General features: G+C 44.3%; 1 protein-coding gene across 1 annotated transcript in view; it reads right to left on the bottom strand.

Annotated features, from left to right (window-relative positions):
• The window catches only part of LOC127645047 (receptor-type tyrosine-protein phosphatase S-like), a 148,327-nt gene that overhangs the window by 41,105 nt on the left and 97,222 nt on the right, over positions 1-10,000 (bottom strand). Inside the window, 5 exon segments of the mRNA XM_052128563.1 lie at positions 5,783-6,206; positions 6,209-6,571; positions 7,055-7,172; positions 7,301-7,327; positions 7,536-7,729. Coding sequence (XP_051984523.1) covers positions 5,783-6,206; positions 6,209-6,571; positions 7,055-7,172; positions 7,301-7,327; positions 7,536-7,729 — 1,126 coding nt within the window.

The raw sequence follows: 10,000 nt of genomic DNA, 5'->3' as shown, positions 1-10,000 counted from the left end.
CACACGCACACACGCACACGCACACGCACGCACGCACACACACACACACACACACACACACACACACACACACACACACACACACACACACACACAGAGGAATGGGGTTAGTTAAGTACACTTGATAGACAGAAAGTAATAAGACACTTGAGGGGTTAAAGTGATTTGAACAGTTAAAGGGTTTTTTGGACACAAAGTGAAACTGTGCAAATTATTACAACAAACAGAAACATGTATTATTCTTAACACACAGTTCTTCATCATGTAATAAAGTTAAATAAAGCGCAGTAATATAATATGTGCAATCACAGGTGTGTCATCTATAACATGAACAGTGTATGTGACTGTATCGACCAATCAGCATCCAGGACTACATCTATCCATTTCATAATGCCATTTTGTGCACCGTTAAATGTGTGTAACAGGAAGTAGATAAGAGTGTTATTTGACACCCATCAGCAGCTCTACGACTGACAATCACCACAAGCCAAAAATAAAACCATGAGTCTGTCCGAAACGAGAGTTCACACTGACCTGTCGGGTTTACTGGCGTCCAATCAAACACAGCGCAGCAGAGAGAGCGAGAGAGAGAGAGAGAGAGACACACACAGACAGAGAGAGAGAGAGAGACAGAGATTAATATAATGCATTAGTATTCAGCGGGTACATGACACCTCCTGCAGATATCGCTGCTCTTCATGAGGGACAGTTTAACTCGGGTCTGTCAGGAGAGAAAACACAGTTCCGGTTTAATGGAAGAGGACGGGACGGACCCGAGCTGAGGAACGGCCGATAACGCCTGCGAGGTCACAGCAGTAATGTACACAACCACCCTACAATGATACAAGTCTTTCTTATATTTATATTCATCAAGATGAACGCTTTTCCATTCTGCTCTAAAGTGACGTCACGTTAGATCAGGCCACGCCCACGACTGGTGACTGACTCCGCCCTATTATCATAGCTCCTCCCCTGTGTGATGTACACACAGTCCTGGAGCAGATACAGTGAAGAATAATGAACATAAGTGTTCATAAGAGTCTTCATGTACTCCCGCATCAGAGCCGCTGAAGACGCGGTGCACAAGCTGGACTGGTGATCGGGCATACCGGGCATTATCCCGGTGGGCCAACGCACTTTCAGGGGTGGACTGGCCATCGGGAGAACCGAGCGTGCCGGTGGGTCGGCCGTGAAACGGGCTGATTGGGCCGTGATAAGCTAAAATGAGCCGCTGCGTAATGCAGGACGCACCACAAAACGGCGCCGCGATATGCAGAATAGGGCAGCGAACACCCCCCCGCTCAACTTTTGGGCAGTTGCTGTGTAAAATCCCGATTTCTCTTCCCAGTCTTGTCTGAACTCCAGTATTAACACTGTCAGTCATATCAGTTCTGATTTGTTGTTGCTATAGTAACTAAAGCATGAGCTGTTAAGGCACCGCCCCATTCCGGAAAGGGGGCGGGGAGCAGCAGCTCATTTGCATTTAAAGAGACACACACATACAAAAAAGATAACATGAAATAATAAATGATCCGTGGGGTATTTTGAGCTGAAACTTCACACACACATTCTGAGACACCTGAGACTATATTACATCTTATAAACATTCCAGCTGAGGTTTCTGAAACTTGAGTTGATTGGACATGGAATAACCGGATATAAAAGTTAAAAACACGCTTGACTGAATGATTCTCATGATCTGTAAGGCTGATAATTACATGGATTCATCTGGTGTATTATTAGCGCTCACATTAGCGAGTCAGCTCAAATGTGCATATTAAACGTGATCTTTATAGCACAAATATATCTAATGATGATTATTAATATGGAGACTAAATATATCTGTATCATTAATAATAATAACTCCTTCAGACCTGTGAAGAATGGAGTTCAGAATATGATTATTTCTTTCATCTTCACCTCAGCGGTTATTATCTTCAGTCCTGAAATAGCGGCTTCTTCAATACTGAATGAGTCTTTACCGGACTCGTTTCCTCTCATGAACACCGCAGCTCACAGACACATTTAACCTCATCTCATACTCTACTAATTATCAACTAATCATTGAGCATCTTCTGGCTTTGCGACATTCGTTAAGCATGCCGTTTCCGGGTTTTAGGCTGAGAAGAATCTACAAAACAGAACTGAAAATAGAAGTCATAAGCTAAAGCAAATAAGAATCCCACAGTAAAATCCTAAACTTTGTTTTGCTAGGATTACATGTTTTATCCATTGTTCTCAGCGTGATTTTTCGCATGACCATGGACCGTGGCGTTCCATTACTATGAACCATTTCCGCTGTAGGCAGGCCCTGGTAGTGATGGATGAACACGTAGGGGTTAGCCACCAGATCGACATACCCGCATCAGGCTGAGGGTAGATCCATTGCAATCAAGGTCAGTAGGACTGGCTAAACATGTCATTTCTTTAGTATTTACCTGGAGCTTTACACATTTCCCTTTTACTTTCCCTCTTTTTACACACACACTCGCTTTTAAACAGTCCCCCTCACCTAGACACACACACATATTTTCAACTTTACATACAAAAAACACACCACAAACACACACACACACCACCTCCTTTTATGCTTTGGTATTACACCTGAACACACACCTGTTGCAACCATAGGTGTCCCACCTCACTTTGCAGCCACACACATACTTCCCATTCCTCACACATACACTCATACCACCTCACATGCACTCACCTTTTGCACACATACTCTTTAAAACACATGATGTACACTACTGAACCACCCCACCACCTTCGCTTTATACAACATAGTCATTTTCTTTACACTCACACACACATGCACTGCTTTTGTTCCTCACACCCCCTCATACCTCCACATACTGCTCACACATGCCTCACATCCCCCTTTTACCTTTCTTTGCTTTGTGATGTTACCCTCATTCACACATAGCTTTGCTTAGCTTCCTGATATTCCCTAGAACCCCTACACATTCACCCTCCCCACCTGCACACCTTTTTATACCACTTTACTTTTGCATTTTATACTTTATCACACCTGCCCCCACCTCCACCACGCCCTTCCCTGCCACCACATCGCCTTCCCCTTTATGCCGCACCATCGCACCTTACCTATCACCGCCGCTTTACATCACCTATCACTCACCGCGTCTCTGGTTTGGTCGGTCTGAGTATAGCTTTCTCTAATCAATCTGCCGGTTCTCAAAGCGCGTAGTCAGCGTTCAACGAGGGCGGGCGATATAGCGGCGAACGATGATGCCTCGCGATCCACTAGCCGCCGAGATCTTTTGTTTCGTGATATCGCTAAGCTATTTTTACCTCTGTTTGTTTTGGTATACTATGCTAAATATAAACATAAACCTCTGGACATAAACAGTAAACAAACAAGCTAATTGTAGTGGCATCTCCCCTATTTCCCTAGGTTGTAGGTGTTTTCAGTTTTCAGGGAACAAGTTTACTGGTTTTTAGGTTACCAGGATAACCATATTGTAGTTACAATATATTTAGGTGTTATCAGTATTTGCTGGGGTGTTTATAAGGTGTTACAATTGATAGAACATTTGGGTTGCCAGGGGTTTCTGTGTTTTCGAGTCTGCATAGTTTTAAAGCATTGCTAGTGGTTACTAGTTGGGTGTTTCAGGATCTTCAAGTAGTTGCTTGGTGTTCATTGTTCATGATATGTTCTGGATTCACTAGGGCATTGTGGATTCACCTAGTGTTCTAACATATTTGGTTTGGTGTATGATTTCAACATTTCAAGTGATTTTGATGTGGTGTTTTTATGTAGTTTAAAGTGTTCAGTTACTACTGATTTATAGTTGCTAAGGTATGCGTTTCTTCCATTATTAAATAGTTGCTGGTATCTAGTGAGTTGCTGATTCAGGTGATTTTCAGGTGTCCCTGAGAGGTTATTATGGTGACTATGGACTAATGTGTGTACGTTTCTTCCCATTACTAGTGTTCCACGAGCATGGGTGGAACTATATGGTTGCTAGGAATTCTAGAAATTGTGGTATTCCTGTGGTTGCTGGTAATGCCGTTTCTTATTACTAAGTTTGGTATAGCTCTGGTGAACTTTCAGCGCGGTGCTAGGTATTCTGAGTTACTATGATATAGCGATTCAGGTAATGTCGTTTCAACATTGTTGCTAGAGTGCTCGGGTGTTTTTATGTTCTGCGGTGTGTTCTGAATTACCTGGTATTATATGGTTGCTGGGTATCTGCAGATTTTAACGTATGATTGCTACATGATGTCGAACGTGGCTTATGTCGCTGAGTTACCATTCTAACACTGGGCAAGGCGCGATGATGAGCAGAAGTGCCGTCAGGTGGGCGGCTCAAATTCATCGTCGGACTCTTTGTTCGTAGGCCACCAGGCTCTCTCGGACACCGCGATATTCTGAGACTGAGAAGAACGTTCGTATCGCTATTCAGAATGCATCGCCATTCATGGCGAACATCATCGGCTCTTACAGCAAACAAACAATATTCTCAATGCCTGAAAGTTATTTCAAATTTGGTGTTCCAGACTACCTACCCGTGTATGGGCGCCTTCGGCGCTTGAAGCTGCGGTATGTCTGCATTATTTAAAGTCAAAGCCGCTGCTTCCGCTGATTTATTGCTCAACAACAACGTTCACGCGCTAAATGTATGTTTCCTGCCCCAGGTGGATGTCGTACAGGCGTGTCTACCGTTCATCGTCGTAAATTGTGCCGCAGATATTTACTCTTGAGTGTCAGTGGCGTAGGATGATGGTGGCGGGTAGCGGTCTCGATGGTGACCTTTTCGACCCGTGGTTGATTGGGGGGAAAATGGCGTGTTGGTGTATCAGGCCGTAACCTCAGGACTGGTGATCTTGAAATCGTAACTGGTCATCCGGCAGGTTTGGTCATTCCTCAGTGATGGCCCTCCATCTTCTGTCTGCCGCCACAACATTCGAGCAGCATTTATCAGGCGGCTGTACCATTCATTTGAATGTCCATGAAAAAATACATTTATTGTGCGGTTCGTGCCTGGAAAATGAGAGCTGCTCTGTACTCCGTAAACCTTTTCGTCCCGTGGCTAATTAGAGGCTCTAGGACATCTGTACATGAAACACACACACCCTCATAGTAGTTGCAGTTGTTGAAACACTACACCATTTTCTCATTCTCCCTTTATACACACTCCTCACCTTTTCACAAACAAACCTGCACACATATACAAACACCGCGCCCTTTTCCCACACTCCGTTCTCCATTGCTTTTACACACACATCGCCAATATATGCACACTCACACGCTGCTTTACACACTCACACACACACACACACTGAACTGGTAGATTAAGCATGTGATTGAAATTACGTGTAGCGACAAAGGGGTATGGGTGATTCAGAAGGTGTGTGTATGACAGTTACAGTCGGACGGTTACGGACGGCCACATATGTCGCCATGGCGATGCTCCGGAGAGAGCTGACCCAGTTTCATTAGCTGCTGATGAAGGTTAGTTTGAAGGGAGGAAAATATTAAAATGAGGTGAGACAGTGAGAACAAAGACGTCAATCACACACACACACACACACACACACACACACACACACACACACACACACACACACACACACAAGGATGGTTTCTGCAATTGTGTCACATCACAAACTGGACTGGGAAGTGTTGGGAATTGTGTTGAGTGGTGAAGGAATAAAAATAAATGAGAACAGGAAGAGGAAGCAGGAGCATCTGCATTGTTACCGTGCACCGGAGAATCCTTCCCCTGAGACAGACTGTGACTGACAGCTGAACACTTACCTTAAAACTCCGCCTCCAAACGCCTCAGCGGACTGGTACCTGCGTGAGCACGTGTGTCGCATTCTAACGTGTCGCCTGCATTCACACGTCCACTGGTGTAGGGTTGGGTGGGGTTGGATGATGGTGGTGGTGGTGGTGGTGGAGATTTGGGGGTTTGTTCTGTGTCGCTGATCCAGGTGTGTGGAACTGAGAGCCGTACCTGTTTCGAAGGCCTTCGTGCGGTACAACACCTGCGGACTACACGGCCCGGCCCCGGTGCTGATCCGAGCACACACTCTCACAGCGTACGCCCGGTCTGGGCTCAAGCCGTGAATGGTGTAGCTGGACACACCGAGCGGTAACATCAGCGTCCACGGTTCAGAACCGCCTTCTTCACCGTACTCAAGCGTGTATCCCGTTATAATAGCGTTCAGCTGCGAGGGTTCGCCGAACACCAGGTGAACTGCAGCGAGCAGCAGGTGGCGTTCACGTCATCCGAGAGTTGTGGAAACCCATTAGGAGGGACCTCAGGGACTGTGAGATCCTCTTGACCCGCTTCACCGTAACCAGAGCGCCCTCTAGCGGCCAGGAGGAATGAGTAAACCGCTCCTGGACGCAGGTCGCTCACGCTGTATTCACGATCTCCAGGTTTGACCTCCGCAGAGAAGGACGGGTGTCGCTTTTTAAGGCCATACGTCAGGCGAAAGCCCAGGATCTGTAGCAGCGGGTTTGGCGATTGTTGAGGTCTCCAGGACACCGTAGCGGACGTGTCGTTAACCAGCCGGACAGACAGAGACGGACGAGCGGGTACTAGAGGACAGACAGAAAGAGACGAACACTACTCAGCAGTTTCATCATGCATGTAATGTTTACATAAAAATGTCCGAATCAAGGATTATTTAGAGGAGGCACAATGCACGCGAGATTATTCGTGTCATCGTTCAATAAGCGGCATGTTACAGTGTGCAAAACTGCAAGACAAGAATGTTCAATGACAAATGCCACAAACTGTAACTTACAGAAGCAAAATAGTTTGCATCTCATAGCAGTCGTAGCGCACATGCGTCAACTGTCTGTGTAGGCGCGCACAATGAAGTATACTTTGGGCTTAAAGCGTGCTTCTGATTGGCTAATAAAGCACAGGCCACTCCCCTAACTCTAGTGATGTCACAGGGACAGCAGTGATGTTTCATGAAAGATTTTATGTGTGCAATTCAAAAACGAAATCACTTGCAACACCTGTAAGGGAAGTAAAGATAGTTTCGCTAACGTCAACGTGTAAACAATCCTCACGTGCTACAGGCGTCCGCACCAGCTGAGCGACGCTTCGAGCTCCGTCACCTTTAATGGTGTACGCCGCCACACTGATGGAGAACAACGTCTCAGGCTGCAGATCGTCAATGATCGTCTCCTAAAAACACAAACACATGTTATATTTGTGTAATAAACGTCTCTCGGTTCATGACACAGTGAAGTGACTTTATGAACGGAGCGCTCATTTGACAGTGAATTTAAAGCTCAACGTCAGCACATACTCACATATACGGCCGTCTCATCCAGCTCTCTCTGACGTGAAGGGATTGAGTGGAGAACAGCAGAGAGGAAGAGATAAAAGTGAGACATCATTCTGGTCACATCAGATGTCTTTGTGCTAGTGTTCACAAGGGAATACATACTGACTTCTCAGTGTACACTACCAAGTGTACATTGCTCTCCTGCAGTGCATTACTGTATCATACATGTATGCTGGAATGCTGCGGGGTCGTGACCTCACCTGAGTCTCGTCCAGCATGATGTCTTTGATTCGAGGCTGACCTCGTGACTCCCCGTTCTCCATGCGAGCATAGTGCACCTGGTAACCACGAATCTGCCCGTTCTGTTGCATTGGCATCACAGAGTGCCATGACACTTTGACGGAGGTGCCGTTGAGCGGCTGAACCTCCACCTGTGTGGGCGGAGCTCCTGGAACTACACAATATACACACAAACTCACCTTAGAGGACAACAATACAAACAAACACATGATACATCTCCATATCTCTAAATACGAGAGGTAGACGATATATCGGTTTTACTGATTAATTGGTGCTGATAATTGCTTGTTGGAACTTTGAGTTATTGGCCAAAACCTACGGCGATAGTCACCGCTAGTTCCTCTGTGACGGTTCTGGAGTCAGTTCAGTTACAGACAAGTCTTTGTCATTTCAAAAGAAGAGTTAAAGTCCCGCATTATGCATATCTTTATGATTTTCTGCTTACAAATGGAATTTGATAGAATAGATTGATATTAAGCGGCACAAGGTAATGATTTGGAGAATAAAACCAAAATATAGAAGTTCCAAAATATTTAATTTTCTAGGTTTTTTTAGAAAAGAATCTGTGTTCTGGTGCGTTAACAGAATTTTCCGGGTTCAATACAAGTGAATCTCAGTCGACAGCATTTGTGAAATAATGTTGATTACCACAAAAATTTATTTTGACTAGTTCCTCCTTTTAAATGTGTGTTCCAGTGAGACACTTACAATGGAAGTCACTGGGGTCAATGGAACTCAATGGGGTCAATAGAAGTCAATGGGGTCAATGGAGATCAATGGAAGTCAATGGAAATCAATGTGGTCAATTTTAAACTTATATTAATTCTGTTAACACTTGTGTATTATTTGAAGTGTAAAGTTGTTTAAATCGCCCTTTCATCGTCGTTTTAAGGTTTATGGTGTTACGTTGTCATGACAACAAGTTGTAAAATTGTCTATAACTTTCCACAGATGTGGGTATTAAGTGATTTAATGACAGTAAAATCATGTTAACACACATATTGTTCATGTCTTGTGTTTATACTTGTGAATCAGTATTTTAATGTTGACAGATTAAACCCCATTGACTTGCATTCAGTGGCGGTCTTAACATAGAGGCATAGGCAGTGGCGGACTTAACATAGAGGCATAGGCAGTGGCGGACTTAACATAGAGGCATAGGTAGGAGGCTGCTTGGGGCCCCCTACCAGCGGTCGAAGTAGGGGGGCCCCCAACCAACCTAAAACAAATAATAAGAAATAATCTAATAAAAGGCCCCTTATCATCATGAACGCTTCAAAAGCATAGTACATTTTATTAACATTCTTAAGAAATACGTTGAAACGTTGAAGTACTGGTTAAAATGTCCAGTTCATGGTTATCTGTCCCTACACATACACCCCCTATTTTCACACTGAAATGGACTAGTCCGTAACGGTGCGCGCCGCGAAAGATAAACACACAGTGACAGGAGGACAGGGATGTACACAAACAGAGACGAAACAAGACGAGTCTAAACGCGAAAATGAAAAGAAGTTACCCAAGCGGCTCAATTAAAAGAAAAAAGCGAAAAGACGCTGATAAGTATTTGGCAACGCTGCCAAAGATGACACACTTTTTTACGGCTAACGTTACTGATACAGACAGGAATAAAAACGTCCAACGAGTTGAACATGCCGCTACAGCAGCAGCTGTGAAGTGGTGCTAGGTGAGGATAACGTCAACCAAGAAATTGAAGAGGACATCGCGTTGTTGCCGCCCGCCGTCACCGACAGTGTTATCGAGGTTGACACTGAGGAAGAGTTGTCCAGTGATGGCCATTTTGACAGCGATGAGGAGGCTTTGGTGAGTCAACCTGTGAAATTTACGGTAAAACTTTTTTTTTTTACTAACGTAATAGTAGCCCTATGATTCTACAGCATGTGATCCATCATATGTTGTGATAACGTTAACCTGAAGAATTTGTAAAACATTGTGCACAATGAAGGTTTGAACTTTCAGACACACACACAGACATCAAGATTCAGCATAATGAATCATTATCAACAACTGTGATGATATAAGTGCAGTGCATGATGGGAGCCATCAATCAAAACTCATCAATATCTCCCAGCATACATTGCAGCATGAATAAATTAGGCTGAATTGCCTAAAGGTGATGATACACAGGGCAACTTTTTGAGCAATGTTGCTTGGGCACTTTCCCATTGAAAATGGGCAATACATTTCTATCTGGATATTTTAGATCGGTCGTTGGCCCGGTGTCTCATCTGGTTGCCTGTTGACGGCAACATTGCTCAAAAAGTTGCCCTGTGTATCATCACCTTTAGTATTTTCTTTTATTATTATTATCTGCTTTTATTTTTTGCTGTTGTTATTGTTGCAACTTTTTAGTAGCTTGTTTTGTGATGTTCAGAGTTTTATCTGATTATTTTGTTGATTGTCA

The sequence above is a fragment of the Xyrauchen texanus genome, chromosome 6 (genome assembly GCF_025860055.1).
Source record: "Xyrauchen texanus isolate HMW12.3.18 chromosome 6, RBS_HiC_50CHRs, whole genome shotgun sequence".
NCBI classification, from domain to species: Eukaryota; Metazoa; Chordata; class Actinopteri; order Cypriniformes; family Catostomidae; genus Xyrauchen; species Xyrauchen texanus.
Note: the sequence above shows the minus strand (reverse complement) of the source record. Positions and strands in the feature narration are given on the sequence as shown.